The sequence below is a fragment of the Myxocyprinus asiaticus genome, chromosome 25 (genome assembly GCF_019703515.2).
Source record: "Myxocyprinus asiaticus isolate MX2 ecotype Aquarium Trade chromosome 25, UBuf_Myxa_2, whole genome shotgun sequence".
Lineage (NCBI taxonomy): Eukaryota > Metazoa > Chordata > Actinopteri > Cypriniformes > Catostomidae > Myxocyprinus > Myxocyprinus asiaticus.
Window position 1 is genome coordinate 15,655,185 of NC_059368.1, and position 24,675 is coordinate 15,679,859.

At 38.2% G+C, this 24,675-nt stretch overlaps 1 protein-coding gene across 2 annotated transcripts; it reads right to left on the reverse strand.

The window, feature by feature from the left end:
• Positions 1 to 3,619: 3,619 nt before the first annotated feature.
• Positions 3,620 to 23,146, reverse strand: LOC127415953 (osteopetrosis-associated transmembrane protein 1-like). 2 transcript variants are annotated; one of them, XM_051655001.1, is made up of 6 exons: positions 22,646 to 23,143; positions 21,607 to 21,721; positions 12,092 to 12,186; positions 11,869 to 11,979; positions 6,710 to 6,875; positions 3,620 to 5,602 (listed from the first exon to the last, which is right to left on the reverse strand). In XM_051655001.1, exons 1-6 carry the CDS (start codon positions 23,033 to 23,035, stop codon positions 5,547 to 5,549), a joined length of 933 nt encoding a protein of 310 aa, XP_051510961.1. In that variant the 5' UTR covers positions 23,036 to 23,143; the 3' UTR covers positions 3,620 to 5,546. The 2 variants fall into 2 exon arrangements, with proteins under 2 accessions (XP_051510961.1, XP_051510962.1); XM_051655002.1 differs by lacking the exons at positions 3,620 to 5,602; positions 6,710 to 6,875 and adding an exon at positions 10,330 to 10,579 and having other exon boundaries at positions 22,646 to 23,146.
• Positions 23,147 to 24,675: the final 1,529 nt, after the last annotated feature.

Consider the following 24,675-nt stretch of genomic DNA (forward strand, 5'->3'; position numbering starts at 1 on the left):
GTCCCATTGACCTGAATGATGATGGCAGTACGAAATAGAAAATAAGAGCTATAGTGATGAGACTGCTTACTTCAAACTTGAGAGATGCTCTTACCATCAAGCATTAATCAGACAGAGTTAAATATGCAGGGAGTAATTGTGTAGGTCACAACCTCACATCTTAATTTACACATTATTACATGAATTAAAAAAAGGTTATGCATGGTAAGGCCATAAATCTGTATAAAAATCAACTATAATGAGTTTCATTGAAATTAAGAATCTGACATTAGCTTTGCTTTATGGCCAAATATATTATAAAAATATTCTGTTTTCCAGCAAGGGTCATGACTGTCCATTGATATTTACAATTTACTTTTACATGTAGGATCATATCCATGGATATTCAACAAATAATTGCTTTTACAATCGAGTCACGTTCATTGATTACTAAATAACAATCCACTTACACAATAAAGGTCATATCCATAAAAATGGAATATAATGTGCAATCATCTGTGTTCAGTCTAAATATGAAATAGAGAGCAAACAGACCAAAGAACAATTTTCAGAGATCAGTGAAAGGGTAACTGACACATAACATGTCTATAGACTCTTTCTCATCAACATCAAAATGTTAGTTTATCTTCACCTTGAGTTGAGTGTCTAAGATCATGGACATGAATACATATCAGTAATGCCAAGGTTTTATGGTAACACTTTACATTAATGTTCCATTTGTAAAGTGTTCATAAAGGGGATCATTATTGACTAATAAACCATTTACAAATGTATTATACATTATTGATATGCGGTTATAACAACATGAATAAAAAAGGTAACTTTCATTTTCATACTTTATTTTCCCTTACATGTTATAAATGCTTAACAACAATTATTCAACATTAATAACCTATACAATTGTACTTTAACGTAAAATGAACAAATAAATTATATTAAAGAGACGCCAAAATTAGAAAACCTATACATAAAGTTCTGTGTGATTTAACAGACATCAGGCTTTATTATATGATATATGCTGTGAATGAGCATGAAGACCTGAAAAGTGTTTTTGTTGAGGACTTTAGGTAACCAGGACTAGGTACGTTTTAGGACACCACTCAGAGTAGCACTATTTCTTTAACATCATGACAAGGAAAGTGACAACACAAGTGAGTCAAGATGACACAGTCATTAATATAAACATAAAGCAGACTGTGGCAAAATTACATAATTCCTCCTTTTAATCTCATTATAATAATTTATTGTTTCTGCATTGTGACTCATACATAATTCATGAATTAGGGCATTTTATGTTTATGATTAATTAAATGAGTGTATTATTAAGCGTTTATAACAAGTTAAGATGCTCACTACTTGGCCAGTTTTGCATGAAAGTCGCCTTTTCTATTTATGTTGTTCTAATTACATATTAATGATTTTTAATGCATTTGTAAATTACCTATTAGTTGTTAATAACCCCCTTCATAACCCTTAACAAAGGGAACACTAATGTAAACTGGTATCAGTTTTATTTTATGCAGGGCTTTTTGTTATCTAGTCTTTGTTTTTGTTTTTTTGACCTATCGTTAGATGATAACTGAATCTCTGATACACTAAGCACCACAGTGGTCACCTATTGCCTCCATGAACCCTTGTCCATTATCCTTCTCAAGAAGCTTTATAGCCATCTTATCCAGCTGATGGGCCATGCACTGTACCCAGAGCTGAGTGGGCAGGGGTGCACAACAGGGTCAGATGTTTTGCTGCCCTTATGCCATAGTCTCTTTTTTTCAAATGCTCTTATTCTGTCAGATCCCTGGGTATATGTAAGGTTTTCAGGCTGTGATCCTGCCCTCTTGTTAAATGACCACAGCTACAGGGGACAGAATTTATCCACCTTAGGTTTCTGACACACCAATCAGCATCTGCGATGTCTCCTCCAGCTGACCTCTCAAACGACTTTTGTTACAGGGGTGGAGCATTTGAGAATGATCAGCAACAAATGGAGATAGGATTTGAAAGTTCTGCAGTCATCAGGCTTGCTAAGTGACTACCTTGATGAAGTGTTTCTATAATCTAGCATAATACCATAATCCCATGATCTTCAGACTTTGACCCTCATGAGGTCATAATGCTCCCCTTTCATTCAGTAACACATGTTGACTCCTTACTGAGAGTTCTCCAATTATAGTTCAGTGTGTTATATTTCTTCAACAGTGACCCATGATAATTTTCAGAGTTAGCTTAGGTAGCTTTATCTAGTTAACAGAGTTTTAAAGGGGTTAAAAAGGAGTTACAAAGTTTGCATAACTACTAAAGCAGCACAAAATAACGATACATGTGTGATAGTTGTTGAATGGAAAAGCAGATTTATATAGCTGAAGGAACGATAAATTACACAAGGAAATAAAAGAATCAGCTAGTTGAGCTTTTTCTTGTGCTTTAATACTCTGACTTAAGTAAAACTGTGTCCAATGTAACACCTAACCTCTAAATAATTTATTAAACATGTTACAACAACAATATTCTAAGTAATTTGATGATAATTGTAACAATTTGTGGCTACTTATCCATAACATTATTTTCTAACTAATGATTTGGTAATACTATACAATAAGGTTGTATTTGTTAACATCAGTTAACATGAACTAAGAATGAGCACTACTTTTACAGCATTTATTAATCTTTGTTAATGTTAATTTCAACATTAATGCACACAACTAATGCATTTTTTAAATCAAAAGTTGTATTTGTTAACATAAGTTAATGCATTATGAACTAACAATGAACAATTGCATTTTTTTTTTTAACATGAACACATTTTTATCCCCCTTTCTCCCCAATTTGGCATGCCCAATTTCCACTACTTACTAGGTCCTCAAGGTGGCACGGTTACTCACATCAATCCAGGTGGCGGAGGACAAGTCTCAGTTTCCTCCGCTTCCGAGGCAGTCAATCCGCGCGTCTTATCATGTGGCTCATTGTGCATGACACCGCGGAGACTCACAGCATGTGGAGGCTCATGCTATTCACCGCAATCCACAAACTTACCACGCGCCCCATTGAGAGCGAGAACCACTAATCGTGACCACGAGGAGGTAACCCCATGTGACTCTACACTCCCTAGCAACCGGGCCAATTCGGTTGCTCAGGAGACCTGGTTGGAGTCACTCAGCACACACTGGATTCGAACTCGCGACTCCAAGGGTGGTAGTCAGCGTCAATACTCGCTGAGCTACCCAGGCCCCCAAAAAATATATTGTTAATTATTCATGATACCTAATGCATTAATTGATGTTAACGAATGGAACCATACTGTAAAGTGTTACCATTAACATTACTTTAGCATTATGAACTAAATGAACAAATAATGAGCAATAGTATTTTGATGAATTAACATCAACCAAGATAAATAAATGCTAAAAAAAGTTTACTGTTAGTTCATAATACCTAATGCATTAACTAACGTTAATGAATTGATCTTTATTGTAAAATGTTACAAATTCTTTTTTTCTATTAAACCTAGCAAAATAGCAAATATACCCCACCCCACTCCACTTAACATAGACTTATGTTCACAGTCAATTCCTATTAAAGCTCCTTGTGGGTAGATTATGGGGAATGGAAACAGGCCAGAGGTGTTATTATAAGGGGAAAAAATGGTTTGGAATTGCATAATCTCAACTCTTTTTAATACAATTATAAAGCCAATAAAACACTAAGTAGCTTTAGAATTAGTATGTCATTTTATTTATAATAAAATCACAGCATTAAGAAATGTACAATTAGACTTTTTATTAGTGTGAAAGTTCTTCTGAAGGAGCACAAACAGATAGCAAAAAAAAAGTCGATGATATCATTCATCATGACAGGTCATCCAAAATGTAATGGCAGCTTTTAAAAAGAGTGCCTTAACTCTACTGAAGACCTTGGTTTGGTGGATTTCTAAGCCCCTGTTGAGTTTCAGGCGAAGAGGGATATTTCATAATAGGCTCATTGCTTAAAGTCCAAAGTCACTGCTCCGATTCTTGCTGGGGCAAAACGTGATGAAGGATAATCTCATATCCCCCACCAGTTTCCCCTCATCCTCTTTAATGTTCTTGTCAGGTAAAGTAAAGCTTAGGTCATGCGCCTCAAAGGTATTTCAGCTTTTGTTTCAGTTCCTCCAACACGTGGCCATAAAATTACCCTACTCACAACAATTTCCAGTCAGGTCAGGAGTAATGACTTTCACCACCGCTTAACGGATACAGCATTTCAGCGATGAAATCTGTCATTCTTGATACACGTTGCACTCATAAGCCATGTATGAAAAGGCTATTTTTCCCAGATCTTCCAGCATGATCATATGATTGAACAAATCAAGCGAAATGCGCTTAACGGCCGGTATCATAGGCATTGGCTCGGCTCCATAAGACCAAAAAGCCAAGGCAGCTTTAGCTGATGTGTTGTTATGATTATTCGGCCAAGTAACTTTATCCTACATTTAGATTAGCTGCTAATGACGGGGGAAACGGGTGCTTTGCAATCCAAGGTAAGTCCATACAACCCTGAAAACAACGAGCCTGTCAATCGCACCAAGGAAAATGCTTAAGTTAAGTTAAATTAACATATTTTAATAGTGAGGTATGAGGAGGCTTTGGGGTAGAAAACTATTTTATTATACTACTTTGCTGTATGTATTAAACTGAACAGATCTTAAGAATAAACATACTGGATTCAGAGTCAAATTAGTGCAAGGTTACTAAAATTACACTTTATATAATACTTTCAAAAATGGCCAACATCTTGGCTGAGCAAATAAAAGATTTGTCTGATTCAACACTCTATAATTGATACTTTCATTTTCCTTGTCTAACTCTCTTAGAATAATTGGCCAGACTATGGTAACTCCATTTATAAAATGAAAGGTCAATAGTAAACAGGCAACTGCCTAATAAGGCCTTATGTTGCCTGTCTGTTAACGTTTTCTCTTTCACTTAATTTTTATTTTTTCCTTTGCTTTTCTCCTCTACTAACTGCATACACCTCTAACCTTGAATCAAGTACTTGTTACCAGATCTTTCTCTAATGTCCATGGAGTGCTTTCAGAAGTGGTACCATTGCCATGTTGTGCGTGTGTGTTTTAATTCACTGTTACCTAGCAAAATAGAGAATTTAAAATGTAACATGCTCTCTTAGTGCAGTAAAAAGGCAGCATAACCAGTCTCATGTAAAAGTTAAACCTCCCTGAATCTTTCATTCATTAAATACAACAATATAATACAAACATCCTTCATAATATTGGTTATTATTGATCCTCACTGGAAAAACAGCTCTTTTTTTTTAACACATTAGTGAAAAATGGCCTATTGGCCTATATTCAAATAAATAGTGCAAATCTTACCAAAAAAAAAAAAAACTACTTAAATAGAATGCTAGAATGTGATCGCAGCAGCGGGGCAATATTGTAATGTCTTTGATCCAGGATGTACTTGGAGTTCAAGAAAAGCAGTGAGCCCCGCCCATCCATGCAGAAAGTGCCTTAAGATTCAGTCAGTGCCCCCTATTTCCATCTTCCTCACTCAGCTGAATTTGTCCTGGATATTCATTAGGCTGCTGCTGGACTTGGCTCTCTTGGCTGTGGATCAGGATAATGGAATAGATTAAACCAGATTGGCAGAGAATATAACAGAATATTCAATGCATAGCTCAACCTTGAAATCAGAGACTTCACTCAGAACATTAATAGCACAGTTTGTTTACTATACTCTTTAAAAGGATGCAAAAATTAGTAGTACCATTGATCTGAGGCTGCTTGCTTAAGTACTGTCTGAAAGTGATTGAACAAGAAGCCTCAAATACAGTTTGTGAGTGGGAACCAGTGTCAGTGTTTTTCATTGAGGGGCATTATCTGCACCTGAAGTTGTTTTTTTTTCCCAAGGACATTTTTTACCTTTATGAGGCCAATTTTTTTCTAACAACATAAACATATACAGGGCCATTTTATTTTAAATACTTCGATTTAATAAATTAATTAAAATAAATTCTCCATTTTAGGAGGCTGGTACCTATTAAAAATACCTATAAATAAATAAATAAATACCTATATCCCTTTTAAATATAAATACCTTTAAATAAACTATAAAAATCAACTCTGACTCATTTTATGCAATAAAGTGCATAATAGAATGTTAAAGGGAAAGTTAACCAAAAAGTGAAAATTAGATAATTTACTCATCCTCATGTTGTTACAAACTGGTACGACTTTCTCTCTATGGTGGAAAACAAAAGGAGATGTTAGGCAGAATGAAAGTCTCAGTCACCATTCACTTTCAAGGTAGGGAAAATTATGCAGTTATGAGTCCTTAATATGATGCCTAACATCTCCATCTTCTTTTGTTTTCCACAGATGAAAGTACATCAAGTGTTTGGAACGTCATGTGGGTAAGTAAATGATGACAGAATATTAAATTTTGGGATGAACAATCCCTTTAAGAAATATATCAGATTTGACAAGAAATACATTTAGGAATTCATTACGGGGCATTTTTGCCCTCATAATTTCTGACTCTGGTGGGAACAGTTTGTTCATACGTGCAGATAGCAAACACAAAGAATACAACTATTGCCCATCTATTCAGAGGTCTCTCATTACTCTGCTGCAAAATTAACAAAGTATGACACCTCTGCCCTTTTCCTTCAACCTTCTGCAGAGACAACTGGGATGGCTAGGTGTGTCACTCACGGTGTATGAGCTTGCGTTTCTTTTGTTCTGAGTGCAGGAAGCTGCTTAAGTAGAAGATGATGGGAAGGAAGAGCATGAAGCAGGACACCGCAATGACAGGCACAGTCTCTTCACGAGGGAATGAGCAACCAAAGTTTTTACTCCATAACTGCCGTGTCGTGTTCATCTGAGGAATACACGAGGTGATGATTAGGACATTTCTGATAGTTTTGTTGTTATGAACCAATACTCTCCCTCTGTCCTGCTTTTCACTGCATTACGCCTTCAATGAAGGTTTATCTATTTCCATCTTTTTAGACAGTTTGTACAGGTGTAGAGGGCACCATTTTAAAGTTCTCTCAAACCTTTGAATCATAATTATTAGCTAATATTTTCTGATGCATCACAATCTTCATTTGAATGATCTCCAAATCAATTCTTAAATCCCAAGATCGATCTTATACTCTATGCACAACACTCCACTACAATGAGAGGAAATCATCTGAGCATCTAGAAACTTCTGAATTCAACTATTTTTGTACTTCAAGGTGCTGTGTTAACTTAAAAATTAACTTAACACCTTATTTCTATAGGCCTAAATATATTTGTAATGTGTAAACCACTTTACTGATTTGGGACTGTTCTTCTGTAGAGGAAATGTTTGTTTCCTACAGCATGACAAATATAATTTCCTTTTACCAGACTCTTAATGATTTGGGAATAATTGTGATTCTAGGGAACATCTGAAGTCAAATCAGGCCAGTTTGTTTCCTAAATCACAAACATAGTCAGGAAATATACTACACATGACTTTGTTCAAAATTTATAAAGGTCCAGACTTTTATTCTACATTGTACTTGCCCTTACGTTTACCATTGTACTTTCATTGTTTAACATTTGTAATGCCTTAATCATAAGAAAGAACATATCACCCTACAGCTTTCACCTGGTTACCCACTGAAACTAAGCAGGGTTGAGCCTGGTCAGTACCTGGATGGGCGAATTCCTGGGGAAAGCAAAGGTTGCTGCTGGAAGAGGTATTAGGGAGGCCAGCAGGGGGTGCTCACCCCGCAGTCTGTGTGGGTCCTAACACCTAATGGGGACACTATACTGTAAAAAAGGGCGCCGTCCTTTGGATGAGACATTAAACCGTGGTCCTGACTCGCTGTGGTCATTAAAAACCCCAGGGCACTTCTCGTAAAGAGTAGGTGTATAACCCTGGTGTCCTGGCCAAATTCCCCCCATTGGCCCTTATCAAGCATGGACTCCTAATAATCCCCAACCCTGAATTGACTGCATCACTCTACTCTCGACTCTCCACCAACAGCTGGTGTGTGGTGAGCGTACTGGCGCACTATGGCTGCTGTCGCATCATCAGGTGGATGCTGCACACTGGTGGTGGTTGAGGAGAGTCCCCTGTTCCCAGGAGATCAGCAGTTACAGAAATACTCAAACCAGCCCGTCTGGCACCAACAATCATCCATGCGATTATGTAATAAGCCAATCGTGTTACAGATACGGGTAAGGAGCTTCAGTTAATGTTCACATCAACCATCAGAATGGGGAAAAATATGATCTCGGTGATTTGGACCGTGGCATGACTGTTGGTGCCAGATGGGCTGGTTTGAGTATTTCTGTAACTGCTGATCTCCTGGGATCTTCATGCACAACAGTCTCTAGAGTTTACTCAGAATGTTGTCAAAAACAAAAAACATCCAGTGCGCGGCAGTTCTGTGGACGGAAACGCCTTGATGATGAGAGCGGTCAACAGAGAATGGCCAGACTGGTTCGAACTGATAAAGTCTATGTTAACTCAGATAACCGCTCTGTACAATTGTGCGATGCGGGTTGGCACCGTTTTGTGGCTGATTGGTGCAAGTCTTCTATGGTTGGATTCTGCTGTAAATATTTTGAGTTTGAGATTCTTCTGGTTACACAGCTAGGGCTAGTAGAATTATGGGGAAAAGCCTACTTTATTCATGTGTTTTGAGAAATGAACAGATGTAATATAAGCATAACATATAATAAAAATGAACAGTATTTTACAGTAATTATGTTTATGATTGACATACCACAATTTCACGCTACATGTACAGGTGCATCTCAATAAATTAGAATGTCGTGGAAAAGTTTATTTATTTCAGTAATTCAACTCAAATTGTGAAACTCGTGTATTAAATAAATTCAATACACACAGACTGAAGTAGTTTAAGTCTTTGGTTCTTTTAATTGTGATGATTTTGGCTCACATTTAACAAAAACCCACCAATTCACTATCTCAAAAAATTAGAATACATCATAAGACCAATAAAAAAAATAGTGAATTGTTGGCCTTCTGGAAAGTATGTTCATTTACTGTATATGTACTCAATACTTGGTAGGGGCTCCTTTTGCTTTAATTACTGCCTCAATTCGGCGTGGCATGGAGGTGATCAGTTTGTGGCACTGCTGAGGTGGTATGGAAGCCCAGGTTTCTTTGACAGTGGCCTTCAGCTCATCTGCATTTTTTGGTCTCTTGTTTCTCGTTTTCCTCTTGACAATACCCCATAGATTCTCTATGGGGTTCAGGTCTGGTGAGTTTGCTGGCCAGTCAAGCACACCAACACCATGGTCATTTAACCAACTTTTGGTGCTTTTGGCAGTGTGGGCAGGTGCCAAATCCTGCTGGAAAATGAAATCAGCATCTTTAAAAAGCTGGTCAGCAGAAGGAAGCATGAAGTGCTCCAAAATTTCTTGGTAAACGGGTGCAGTGACTTTGGTTTTCAAAAAACACAATGGACCAACACCAGATGACGACATTGCACCTCAAATCATCACAGACTGTGGAAACTTAACACTGGACTTCAAGCAACTTGGGCTATGAGCTTCTCCACCTTTCCTCCAGACTCCAGGACCTTGGTTTCCAAATGAAATACAAAACTTGCTCTCATCTGAAAAGAGGACTTTGGAACACTGGGCAACAGTCCAATTCTTCTTCTCCTTAGCACAGGTAAGACGCCTCTGACGTTGTCTGTGGTTCAGGAGTGGCTTAACAAGAGGAATACGACAACTGTAGCCAAATTCCTTGACATGTCTGTGTGTGGTGGCTCTTGATGCCTTGACCCCAGCCTCAGTCCATTCCTTGTGAAGTTCACCCAAATTCTTGAATCGATTTTGCTTGACAATCATAAGGCTGCGGTTCCCTTGGTTGGTTGTGCATCTTTTTCTTCCACACTTTTTCCTTCCACTCAACTTTCTGTTAACATGCTTGGATACAGCACTCTGTGAACAGCCAGCTTCTTTGGCAATGAATGTTTGTGGCTTACCCTCCTTGTGAAGGGTGTCAATGATTGTCTTCTGGACAACTGTCAGATCAGCAGTCTTCCCCATGATTGTGTAGCCTAGTGAACCAAACTGAGAGACCATTTTGAAGGCTCAGGAAACCTTTGCAGGTGTTTTGAGTTGATTAGCTGATTGGCATGTCACCATATTCTAATTTTTTGAGATAGTGAATTGGTGGGTTTTTGTTAAATGTGAGCCAAAATCATCACAATTAAAAGAACCAAAGACTTAAACTACTTCAGTCTGTGTGCATTGAATTTATTTAATACACGAGTTTCACAATTTGAGTTGAATTACTGAAATAAATGAACTTTTCCACGACATTCTAATTTATTGAGATGCACCTGTATGATTAGAAGCTGTGAAATTTCCTCCCTCAGTCTCTCGGAAATGTTGTGGAAGCGTCCGGTGGCAGTAGTCAACTTGGCAGGTGTCAGTTTTCTGAGAACATCGTTCATGGGAACCCACACTTTGTCTTCAGTAGATATCTTGAATGATGTTCTTGGTCCAGAATTTCACAAAAACATCACAGTTTTCCTCACTGATGTCCTCAACCAATCCTAAACACCACTGGTCATCATAGACACAAGCAACACAGTCATTATTCCGTCAGATTGGGGGGACAGATTAAATCACTGCATGTTCATCAAACTCTTGCAATGCAGATATAAAGAAACACCTGATAGAACACTCTGATACCACCTCAAAAAGGTGAAATTTGCTTGTACCCGGAATTCTCACACTCAAACCTGTCCTTGAGTTTCAGTTCATGAAGTTCAGTTACTTCCTCGCTTTTGACGTAGATATATGTAACCCCCTTAGTCTTCTCGTTGCAAAAGAGGAACCTATCTTCAGGGGTGAGGATTTGACCATCTGTTGTCTATCTGAGTACTATCAGGTGCTTCTTTACATTTGCATCGCAAGAGCTTGAAGAACATGCAGTGATAAAATCTGTCCCCCTTATCCAACGGCTCCATGACACAAAGATGGCCGCCGTGGTTAAACCAAGTAAAAGAAAAAGAAAAAACTGGTGGTTTTGCAATACCAATACATAGAGGTAATCACTAAAAAATATTAGGAAAATAAAAAAATGGTCAAGCAACCAACTTTACAATTATTGGACCACTTCAGATGGACTGACCCAATTGCTGTTCAGAATGTTGGAGTTGTCTAGGCGTTTGAAATGGTTGAACTGCTCCACAGTGCTTGAAAATAATAAAGTCTCATCTAAAATTCAAATGGGGCACATAACATAAGTTTTGTTGTCTGCACCATGATATCATGGGAGGCCTAGTTTAATCACGTGTGTGATCTGCTCGGAGCTATCCTGTCACCGGAGTAATTTCTGCGTCACCGAACGGAATTGTAAAAATAAACATAGTTTTCAAACAACCTTCCGAATACGCCACCCTTCTGCTGTTCATCAACAGCTAGTCCCTCCCCCAATACACAAGCCAATGGTCAATGTTGTTCTGTCGAGCTGAACGGGTCGCTCAAAACAAACAGAGGAATTTTCATAGCGCTACAGAGACAGTCTTTACAGAAAATTAACCTACGAATGGCTTACTTATGGTTGTCTCTGCATATTAAATTAGCATTGGAGAAAGTATTTTAAGACTGAAAAAGTTACACACTTCAGCTTTAAAGTACAGATAGCATTCAGTATGATAAGCATTTTAGTTGATGCATGATCTTGCAAATATCTGGCCTAAAATGGGAAAGCATTTTTGGTATTCATAAAAAACAACAACAACAATACAAACATAAAACAAACAATACTATATTCATGCTTCATACATGAGCAATCTATGAGTCAGATAGAAGGGCTTGTGTATGTTAGTGCATACAAAAAGACTTACTGCATCCTCTATATCAATGCAGCGTGTTTTGTTTTTCTCCATGCCTCCATAGAGCTCGTTCAACCTTCTGTATGAGTCTTTACAGTCTTTACACAATTCAGAGTGGTTCCCCTGTTTAAAAACATTGAAAATGAAGAATACTTTTATACTCAACTGTCATATGATTTCAATATAATTAACTGAGCAGAGCTTGTATGTTTCTATACGAGTCACTTAATGTTACCTGATATTTCTCAAAGCAGGTCAGTGACTTATTCAGCGTAATCATGAAGTAGATGGTATCATTGGACAGAGTCTGTTGATCTCCACTTAGACATTCTAATGAGCAAAAAAGTATTACAACCATTCTCAAAATAATCATAATGTCGAATGAATCAAATTAAATGAAAAAGTCATGATGTTACAGGATGACAAATTTCTTCATAGTGCCTTGCCTCCAAACCCGTATGACTTTCCCTTCATATGCGGAACACAAAAGGAAACATTTTAATGAATATCCTGGTATAGCTTTTCAAATAAATAAATAATTCAAATAAACAATAATAAATAATGTAGTCCATGCAACTCATGTGTCATACTCCAAGTCTTCTGAAGACTTATGATAGGTTTTGGTGAAAAGCCACACAAAAAGTAAGTAATTTTTTATGAAAATCTTTGCATCTGTTTTGCATTTATGAGTGAATGAGAGAAACTTGTTCACAAAACCATATCATATCTCTTCAGAAGACTTGGAATATGATGAATGAGTCATGATGCATGGATTATTTTTCTGGTACTTTTGCATTCTTTTTGAAGCTTGAAAGTGAATCCCTATCCAGTGCCACTGTATTGACAAGATGAACTGGGATATTCATTTTAATTCTCCTTTTGTGTTCTGCAGAAGAAAGAAAGTGAAACAGGTTCAGAGTGACATGAAGGTTAGTAAATGTTGAGAGAATTTTCCTCTCTCAGGCTGAGGCATAGCCTTAGTCTCTTCAATGTGTACTGTGTTGTGGATCACTCTGCTGATGAAACACTGAAAAAGAAACATATTTCCAAAAAATTTCAGTAGACCAAAAAACTCTTTATGAAGCTTTATCCAGCTTTACACAGTGCATACCACTGGAGAGACTGCAAGTCTATCCCTCACATCCTCGTTTTCATTTCAAGCAAAATGAATACGGCGTTACTGTAAATGGAAACAGTCTTTAAGTAGAACTAGTTCACCCAAAAATGAAAACTCTCTCATCATTTACTCACCCTCAGGCTCAATTTCACGCTATATGACTAAAATATGCATTTTATTCACCAAATATTAGATTTACTCGCCAGAGATTGAGTTGTGTAGTGGCGAAGAAGAACTTAAGCGCTGCGATCCTTTTACTGAATAAGAAGCTGCGAATAAGAAGCTGGATTCAGTCTCGTCTTTTACTGCTTGTTGTGTCTCGTGTGCACACCCTGAAGGAAATGTACCTTATTCGGCTGCAGTTTGTGATCACGCTGTCACCATCACTTTACTTCAGCCATGAAATGGCATTGACATTGCATTTAAGTCAACTCTAATTTAGATGTAACTTTTCCTTGGACGGTTTACACAATATTCTCCATTTTACAGCATGGCTACAGACCAGTAACACGCCTGTTGGACTTCTGTATGAAGGTAAAAGTGTTGTTAAACTCTAGAGGTTGTAGATTTGAATTTGAAAACGTGTACAATAAATATTTGTTCTAGCAAGTCAATTCACATTATACAAGTAACAGCTTCCTTTTGCTTAGTTTCATGCATTGTGTGTCCAAAGACCCAGGCACACCATATTCATTTCATGTCTCTTCTAAAACCCTTTCTATTATTTACAGTCAGTTGGGGATCAAAAAGATAAAAAGAAACATTATTTCTAATCATACATTGCACGGATGAGGGAAAAACAACCATAAACTCTTACTTGCAGAGCAGATCTCTTAAAGGGACAGTTCCAATTTAGTGCTTGTTATACATATCAATAAGTGTAATAAATGTGTAAATACATAAACATTTAAAAGGCACTATCATACATTGTGTAATATTTTAACTTCAGAAAACACTAAATATTAAAGAATTAAACAAATAGGCTTGTGCCGCATCTATGCAAGGGTTTCGTAAAAAAAAAAAAAAAAAAAATGTCAGTTGTTTTGATGTAGCACTATTATTTTTGAATATAATTATTAATTCTATTTTCATTAAGTTCCAACCTTGTGAATATTTTGTTAAATTAATATGGGAGTCACGTGGCGCCATGCGAGGTTCGGACGTGTGAACGTCGAGCTCTGTGCACTTTGCTAGTTTTAATATATTTTGTGTCATAAACCGGTGAGATTCGATACACCCTGCTTCTTAACTGTTCTAGGAAGACAATATGTCAAAGAATTCAAAATCCTCGGGCTCTGGAGACACTAAAAGACACTTACGTGCTCAAGCTGAAGCCCCTCAGCAGCAGGCTGCAAGCCCAGGAGTCGATTTGGCCGGTGAGGTGAAGGAAATTCAACAACAATTGATGAACGTGTCGGCAATGCTGACAAAGGTCGTCGCTGACTTGGAGGATCTTGCTGTAATACGTCGATCGATCACTGCCATGGAGACGACATTTACTGAGATGGTTACAAGAGTGGTGGATGTTGAGAAACGGATCGATTATCTGGAGTCATCGGAGAGGAATTAGCTGCTAATCCACTAGCGACCAAGGTGGTTTGGAGCACGTCTGGGAAAAGTTGGAAGATATGGAGAATAGTAACCGGCGGAATAATGTCTGAATTGTTGGAATTCCTCAGGGAGCAGAGGGTCAGAATATGGTGGAATTCATGGACGGGCCCTTTCCGAGTCTGCTCAACATAACAGGCCATTAGCTGGAAATCGAACGAGCTCATAGAGTTCCGGCTCGACGATCCGCTGAGGGAGACAGGCCCCGATCAATTCTGGCCAAATTTCTGAGATCACGCGATAAAGATCTTGTGTTACATGAGGCGAGGAGTAAAGGAAGGCTTTCTTGGAAGAACCACAACATTTTCTTGTTCCCAGACTTTGCGATTTCGACGAGAGAGAAACATGATCGATTCAAGGAATGCAAGAAACTCTTTGTAACAATATAAGGATGGGCAAGGAGGCGGAAAGCGGCTGGACAGTCAAAGTAATATTTAATGTAAACTTAAACTAAAAGACACAAAACACAAACGCACACACGGCAGCTGCATGTGGCTGTCTCTCTCCCGAACTGCCATGTCCGGCTGCCTTTATCCCTCTCCTCGGCTGAATAGCCCGATTGGGGGCCGGGCGTACGTAGTCACGGCCCGGCCCAGCCCTCCTCCTCGTCGTCACACTCTTACATCAACAGAAGGTCGCTTTTGCACTGATATTCTCAGCCAAATTGAGAATAGATGCTAAGGATGGCCGCAAAATCAAGATCAACTGGTCCTCAGTATCCTCTGTGGGTGTGGCTTGGGAGGCACTTAAGTAGGTTCTTAGGGGTCAGATCATACATTATTCCTCATTCACCAAAAAACCCAAAGCACAAGAACTCGTTGAGTTGGAAGGGAATATTAAAAGTGCCGAGGCAGAGCTGAAGCGCTGAATGTCGTCTGATGGCCTCAGAGAAGTGACCCGACTGAAATACAGATATAATACTATTTTGTCACAGAAGGTGGAGTTTTGGCTATTCAGGGCAAGACTCAGTCGGGAGACAAAGCAGGGAAGCTTTTGGCTAGATATATAAAGCAGAGAGAGTCTTTTTCTACCATTCCCTCAGTGGAATACCATTCCTTTACCTCCTGCTGGTGGTAAAATATTTAATTCGGCCATTGATATTAATAATGCTTTTAAAGAATTCTATCTTGATCTCTATAGTTCCACGTCTTCGTCTACTGATGAAGATATTAGAAACTTTGTGGAACATTAGAACTCCCTAAACTGACGACTGAGCAAAAAAATTCTCTTGATTCTGAGATAAACTTGGAAGAGCTTCGTGAGGTAATTAAGGCCTTGCCTACAGGCAAGTCTCCGGTGCCAGATGGCTTTGCTGCTGAATTTTTCAGATGTTATGCTACAGAATTGGCTCCACTTTTGTTAGAACTTTATACGGAATCATTAAAGAATGGAAAGCTTCTGCCAACCATGACACAAGCTCAGATCAGTCTGATTCTTAAAAAGGACAAAGATCCAAGCGAGTGTAAGAGTTACCATCCAACTTCCCTGATCCAGCTAGATGTAAAAATATTGTCAAAAATTCTGGCTAACCGATTAATTAAAGTTATGACATCTCTTATGCATATAGATCAGGTGGGGTTTATTCGGGGCCGTAGCTCTTCTGATAACATTAGGCGTTTCATCAATAAAATGTGGTCAGTGGCGAATGATCAGACTCCGGTCGCTGCCACCTCACTTGATGCTGAAAAGGCATTTGATATGGTAGAATGGGATTATCTTTTTAAGATTTTTGAAATATACAGGTTTGGGAATGCTTTTATTGGATGGATTAAGTTACTTTATAGACACCCGGTAGCAGCGGTACAAACAAATTGATTAATTTCAGATTATTTTACTCCGGATAGGGGCACCTGGCAGGGTTGTCCTCATTCCCATTATTGTTCTGTCTTGCCCTGGAACCATTAGCAGCCATGATAAGAAAGGAAGATGATTTTCCAGGGGTGGTGGCAGGAGGTATGGCTCATATGCTTTTGCTCTATGTAGATGATATTGTATTATTCATCTCCAACCCCACTAGATCTATGCCTTGCCGCCACAGAATTATTAATTCCTTTTCTAAGTTCTCAGGATACAGAGTCAATTGGTCTAAATTCAAAGCTTTGGCTCTGACAGCTTACTGCCCAGCGATGGATTTTCAGCGGGGTGTCTTCCAGTGGCCCAAACAGGGCATTTAGTATTTGGGCATTTTATTCCCAGCAAATATGTGTGATTTAGTTAGAGTTAATTTTGACCCCTTAATAAAAAGGTTTTTGAGCGATGTGGGCAGGTGGGCTTCATTACATTTATCTATGATTGGGAAGGTTAATGTTACGGATGAGCACGAGTACTCGGGTACTTGGACATGGCAGCAATGATCGATCATGAAAATGATGATCGATAGTGATCACGCATGATGTGACTTTTCAATTAATTTAAAATCCAGTGACAATTACCTAACAACTAAACACACAAACAAAGAGGGAGCTTATTTTTAATTTTGAGATTGATTACATTGTGGTTTTGCGGGGTACACTGATTGTCAGAAACGTCTCATAGCAACAAAACTGATACAACACTGCAATGCTATTGTTACAATAATCAGAGAGTGTAATTAACCGTGTTTTGAACACCTGTCTCTGCAAAACATTTGCTAAACACGTTTTATTATCATTTCATGTACAAATTGTGACTCGTTAATGGATATTTAATAAAAGTAAATGTTTGTCACTGACTGTAAACCTCCCTGCCCTGCGTGAAGTAACACGCACCTGCATCTCGACGAAATAGGAGTTGAAGATTTCAGCACAAGTTTCAAAGTTAGATGTCCAATATAAAGTGTCATTCCATTGCACTTTCCCCAGCTGAAATGTGGAAATTCAGACTCTCCGAGTTGAATGGAATGCTTCATGAATCACAGCAACAACAATACAGAGCATCGCGGCTTTCCTCACAAGAGCAAACATTTGGGGACACACACACACCAGGCGCATGTGGCAGTGGACTCAATGCGCTGAAGCAACACATATACAGCAGGCGAGTGTTTCAAACAGCTAGACAGAGCGCAGCTAAATGGAACAGGAAGAATAGACAGACGTGCGTTAGGCACATTCTTTCAGAGTTGGACAGCCAACCTTCACATAATGATAAAATATGATGCATTATATTTTGAATCTTTTTGTACATTTTGTAACATATTATTTTATAACAGCCTATAATAATGAATAGACAATACACTGGAACAACAAGGCACAATGCAGCAGCCATAGATGTTTGTCAAACATGTAATCGCCCCTCGAGTACTCGACAAGTACTCGAGTAATTAGTCCGAGTACTCGAGTAGACAAAATGACCAAAATGTCCATCCCTAGTTAATGTTATTAAAATGAATTGTATTCCAAAATTCAACTACCTGCTACAATCTCTCTGTGACGAGGAGGAGGGCGGGGTTGGGCCGTGAGTGTGCACGGCCGGCCTCCAAATCAGCCAAGGAGAGGGATAATGCTGAGACGCATGTGGCAGTTCGGCAGAGAGAGAGCCACACGCAGCTGCCGTATGTGTGTTTTTGTTTGTGTGATTTTGTTTAAGTTTTTATAAAAAATATTACTTTGATGCTTCGTCCGGTTCCCGCCTCCTCCTTGCCCATTTTAAACCCTGTTACACTCTCCCTGTAGATGTCCCCCTCTCTTATTTCAAGCAATTAATGTGGAATGATAAGCATCCCAGATTACATTTCAATAAGTTACATAGGCCGATTGACAAAGTTGGGCTTGGCCTACCCAAGATTGTGTTTTATTATTATGCACTCAGTCTCAGACATTTGGCTCATTGGTCACTTCCACCTGAGAGAGCCCCTCCCTGGTTTTGTATTGAACAGGAAGTTCTTGCCCCTATTTCACCATTGCAAAGACTTTCTATCAAACTAATCAGAGAAGTTACACCCCATTATCTCGCATTTGCACTCAGTATGGACAAAAGTGTCCAGAGTGTTTAATTCGGACATTTATTTAAATGTTGCCTCGAGCATATGGCTGAACCCAAAATTATGTATTAATAAGTCCTCTTTCTGCTGGTCAGAGTGGATTGTGAGGGAGGTTAATATGCTCGATGACCTTTATGAGAGTGTAGTGTTGAGATCCTTTGAAAATTTGGTTCAACATTTTGGGATCCACAGATCTCAGTTCTTTAGGTATTTACAGCTGCTCCATCTGCTCTGTACTATTTTTGGGAGTAGCATACACTCCCCTAAAGCGGCAGATACTCTGGGAGTGGTGATTACTGCTTTTGGAAAAGGTCATGAGGCATCAGTGTATTACTCCCTGCTAATTCAGAGTCTGGGGGACGGAGCTTTAACTTCTATCAAGAGATTATGGGAGAAAGATTTAAACTTGGTATTGGAGGAGGGAGTGTGGGCTAGGATTCTAAAAAACTTCAAGTCTGTATCTAGAGATGCAAGGGTGCGCCTTATGCAATTCTAGATTTTACATAGATTCTATTGAACCCCCTCTAGATTGTATAGGCTTGGTCTTAAAGCTTTCGAGGAGGTGTCATATAGAAGGCTGGGGATCTGGTATTCATTTGATGGGAAATGGGGCAGTTATTTGGAGTTTTTGGTGGACTCTTGGGGAGGGGCTGTGGAGAGGAAGTCATAGTTTTAGATGTGTATGATTATTATATTATTTTTTTTTTCTTATTACTTTTTTTTTGTGTGTGTGTACTTATGTGTGACCACAGGGATGTTCGTTGGGGTTCGGAGATTGGGGAGGGGTAGTAGAGGTAGTTAAATGTTGATTCAATGTATATTTGTTTTGTTAGTCTTTGTCAACTATTTGAATCAATAAAAAATTTCAATAGGAAAAAAATGTATATGAAATTTCAAACAGTGACAAATTCGCAGGTTTTATCATTATGACATCATATAAATTGATAGAATGTGAAATTTGTACATTTGCACATAAGCTAAAATGTGATTAAAGGATCAAAAGTGAAATGTGAAAATAAAATGTACAATCTTGCATACTATATTGCATTAAATCATATTTATGAAAACTATTCCTTCTCTGTTTTCTTAACATCTTTTCTAGTTTTCAGTTGCATTACGCTTACATGTTTTCAAAAGTCTGGCGAGTAAGTACAAAAATGTAATAGCAAATGGTGATTCTTTCTCAAACGTGTCTGTAGAGGGTTGGCATGAATTCCTTTCTTCTGCGGAACACAAATGAAGATATTTAGAAGAATATCTCAGCTCTGTTGGTTCTCCTCACAATGCAAGTGAATGGTGGCCAGAACTTTAAAATCTCCAAAAAGCAAAAAAAGGCAGTATAAAAGTAATCCATATCACTCCAGTGGTTTAATCCATGTTTACAGAAGTGACATATGATAAGTGTGGATGAGAAAAAGATAAATATTTAAGTCCTTTTTTACCTTTTTTCATGCATATTGCCTCCGACTGGGCAGGGAGAATTTATAGTTAAAAGGAATTAAATATTGATCTGTTTCTCACCAACAATTATCATATCAATTCTGTAGACATGGATTTAACCACTAGAGCAGGGATATTCAATAGGCGGACTCCGGTCCTGATTCAGACCGAAGGACACTTCAATCCAGACCGAGATCTATATCTTTGTGTTAGGTATCTGACACCTGGCTAAGTGATTTTGTAAGCATACACGTATACACGTGCAGAGCGGGAATAGCGCATTCCGTGCTCTTTAGAGCGGGAATAAAGCGCATCCAGCGCTACGCACTTATTCCTGCTCTCCACACATTGCCTCTCTCGCCACTATAGACATGAGGTGCCACATAAAGCCTGATTTACAGTACAAAGTTGCAGGTGCGGTTATTTTCACAATAGTAGCGGAAACCCCGCTACAGATACTGCCATCTTTTGCTTAAACACACTGTAGAAAACAAAAATGAAGCAAAGTGAAACTATCTTCATCTGTCTGAAATGTGAATCAGATGGTTCAGCTAAGCCAGGTCTGTGTCAGGACATTTTTTCTGTCTAAATTTAGCTTCATTAATCAGCATGTTAGGAGCCTTTTTTATAATAAAAAAAACAGATTTTTGTTCTAATTTTGTGAAAATAAATCATATATGTTATCATGGCATGGATGGCAAGAAAAGCCTATTTACACTTTAAGCAAACAGTATTTTAATGCTTCACTGTTATGTAAATTGTTTGTTTGTTAGCGCGTTACCGCGGAGACGTAGCGCGTGTGGAGGCTTCACGCTATTCTCCGTGGTAACGCGCTCAACAAGCTACGTGATAAGATGCGCGGATTGATGGTCTCAGACGCAGAGGCAACTAAGATTCGTCCTCTGCCACCCGGATTGAGGCAAGTCACTACGCCACCACGAGGACTTAGTAATTGGGGATTGGGCATTCCAAATTGTGGAGAAAAAAAATGAATATCCAAGTGCCCTCGACTACTGAAGTCTTGATAAACATATTTTAATCCTTTAGCAGAAGATCCCTCAGACCCCATTACTTTGGCTGTCTCTGGGCCCCAATGTCCTCATCCCTGCCCAGTTTTGAGGATACTATTTTGACTTTTTAGGATTTCTTTTTTATTTCTTTACAAAGTAGGCTACTATTGCTTCCAACATGGCAAGTTATAAAAACTATTCAAAAATATATATTATATAATTTCATAGCCATATGACTACTGACACCATGTAAACTACGTATCATCCAGACCTTTACTGGGAAGGAAATGTTGAGACCGAACCTCTTGAAACTTTAATTGAATACCCCTGCACTAGACTTATGGATTACTTATGCTTCCTTTATGTGCTTTTTGGAGCTTCAGAAATTTGGTACCCATTCCCTTGCATTGTGAGGACCTACGGAGCTGAAATATTCTTCTAAAAATCTTTGTATTCAACAGAAGAGAGAAAGTCATACACATCTGGGATGGCATTAGCGTGAGAACATTATTAGAGAATTTTCATTTTTGGAAGAACTATCCCTTTAAGAAGGACAGTTGCAAGGTCTCAATGAAACAGCACAATGCCAATGTTTTATGCTGTTTCATTTTACTTACGTTTGCATCCTGCTGATGTCCAAATCTCATCTAATTTGCTGTAAAGGTTATAGAGCAGCATCAGCCTATCAGAACGCATCAAGCTGTCATGGCAACTGACATTTCCAGGGCCCAGCTAAGGAAACAACACATAATCAGATGGAAATTATTTTTGTATTAATTAATCAATTACTGACTAATTTACAGTAATAAGGAAAGAAACAAATACAGTACTGAGCTTAGTCTTAGGTGCATTATATTTTTCAGAAAAACGTTTGTCTTGAAATGGTTATTTTACACAGTATAATCTGTTTTTAGTGTATGAGTACGAAATATCCATTTTAAATGTCAACATTGCCTTTGCAAATAGAATTGAAGAACAACAAGGAATCCTGCAACAGACTATATGGTCCCCACAGAGCCCGGATCTCAACATCATTGCATCAGTCTGGGATTACATAAAGAGACAGAAGAACTGTGGCAAGTTCTCTAAGAAGCTTGGAACATCCTATCTGCCAACAACCAAGAAAAACTGTTTTCACGGGTACCTAGGAGAATTGGTGCTGTTTTGAAGGCAAAGGAGGTCACACCAAATATTGATTTAGCTTTTTTTTTTATGTTTACAGGACTTTTTATGATGCCAGTTGATAAACGAGAACTATTTATAGCATTATTTTTGAAGACATCCTTACTATGCAATATTATTCACAAGTGCCTAAGTTTTTTGCACAGTACAGCATATCTACAAAGATAAAACCTACATGCTATGTAGTATCATGACATAAAAGCTTTCTATAACTGTTGTTTTATTAACAAAAACAGTACAAGAGCACAATGATATTTAACTGTTTTAACTGCACTTGATTTATTTAAAAATAACTTTAAACGTGCTTTAAGCTCAGTGAAACACTCCAGAGTCGTCTGAGTCAGGCCTGCTGATATACATAGACCACACACAATCACGAGACATGAGTGCATGTGACCAGCCGAGTGGAAAATCAATTCAATTCAAACGATATAAGAACATCTATAGACCCGAAACTGAACAGCCAGCACTTACTTCGTCAGATGATATATTTGTATATATTTCCTCCAGACTGCTGAAGCCAGTATAACAGTTCTGACAGATTTTGACGGGTCTTGCATAAGTCACCAGACAGTTCGCATAAGTCACGTAGCGTTGACCGAAGATGTGGAGCAGTTCAATGCAATGTTCGTTAACCTCCAAGTTCTCTGGAAAGTTAGATGAAAGACTGAGAGAGTAGAAGAATCCCAAACTGTTTGCTTGGAAAACAGGTGACATCGGAAGGACTGGTGATGGAAGCTTTAGTGCACCATCGCCACTCGTCTCCGGTGGGTAAACAGAGCATTTAACAAATGTTATTTGCATTGTAGCCCATCCTGAAAATAGCCATGATATTATAAATTCAAATTTCGTATAAATACCCATTTCTTTTTCTTTCTTTTTTTATACCCCAAATATAAATAGTACAACACGCTGTTGCCTTGCCAGGCTCTGCACAGCTTCCTGTTTTCCTTTTTTTTCTCTCTCTCTCTCTCTCTCTACGTCTCGGTCACATGGATAGAGTAATCTCGCGATGGACGGGATTTAAACTCACAGGAGCACCTGTGCTGTCCAAAATTATGCGTCTAATCAAGCAAAGCTGGGTGCTTAAACCCAATTTCACCCATTTCCTGACAGTTTATTTTTATTATTTTTATTTGTTAAAATGGATATCACATAGGATATTTGTGTAATGAAGTTTTTTTTATTTTATTTGCATTTCATTTGTTTTTGTTTTCTGTTTCTTTTATTGTGTTTATATATATATATATATATATATATATATATATATATATATATATATATATATATATATATATATATTATAATGTAATATATAAATAAAATATAATATAAAAAGTTATATAAAATAAAAGCTAGTTTGGAAAAATGTAATGCGTCTCTCTCTCTCTCTCTCTCTCTCTCTCTGCGAGAAGAGAGAGTGTATAGGCCTATATATATGGGCGTTTGGGAATACATTTTTACTGTTAATAATTTTTTTGATTGTTGGCCTAATAAAAATTCAATAGACTCTAAAGGGCTGTAAATTAATAAAACAATTGCAATTACTCAAAATGTCGCTGCTGTACACACACATATCTGCATACCACGAGAGTTTATGCTGCTTACTGCCCAGCAGACATAGAACTTTCCCCTTCTAGCAACGTTTTCTTTATGTTCTATTTTTTCTTACCGTAAACTAACGTTCCCAGAACGCTGCATGGTGGTTTTTGTGTGTCAACGTAATAACTCGCTCTCTTGTTGGACTGACAAAGCACACAAATCTAAATTTTATAGTCCGTCTAACATAAACGCAGACACTTTATTTCTATCAATGAAGTGATCATTAATAATACGAAACAGCATAAAGCCTATTTCACAATATATTTAGTACGAGTATACAAGGTATTATGCTATAAATGTGGTTTATGAGCAAGGGTGTAGATTCTCCACCCATAACGGAGGAATAGGTCTAGGGTTAGGGGATAGAATCTATTGTGAATCATTATATCTATTGAGAGTCCTCATAAGAATAGCCGCACCAACGTGTGTGTGTGTGTGTAGACAGTGGTTTGATAAGAAAAAGAGTAGCATCTTCTCTTTTCTCATCACGCAGCCCCGGTTTTTGACACCGCATTCAGTTTGAATTTTCGAATGTGTGAGGGCGCGCGGCCAAAAAAATAATTACGGAGTGAAGGTAAACGATCTGGGCTCCGATTCTGATTGTGTTAATTGTCGCAAACACTCGAATCAAGCCACTGCAGTCAATGGTCTTTAATGTGAAATTAGTGCCTCTTGATAACTTGCAGTCCACGGCAATTCTGCAGTCATGAGAGCCTAATGGAAATGGGGGACTCAGAATGCCTTGCATTAAGGGCTATTCTGCACGAGCTGATGTGATGTCTGAGGGTAAATTCGCAGGTTTTATGTCGTGGACTGTGGCATTAGCTCTCCACTACTAGTGTAGCAGCTCTGTAATTGTGATATCCTTAAATTGGATGATCCAAGTCATACCCCTCCCCCAG

Coding starts and splice junctions, on each gene's coding strand:
- LOC127415953 (XM_051655001.1), bottom strand. CDS start 23,035: ATGGGTATTTATACGAAATTTGAATTTATAATATCATGGCTATTTTCA. Junction 11,980..12,091: donor CCTGCTTTGAGAAATATCAG/GTAACATTAAGT, acceptor GTTTTTAAACAG/GGGAACCACTCTGAATTGTG. Junction 6,876..11,868: donor GCATTGATATAGAGGATGCA/GTAAGTCTTTTT, acceptor TGTATTCCTCAG/ATGAACACGACACGGCAGTT.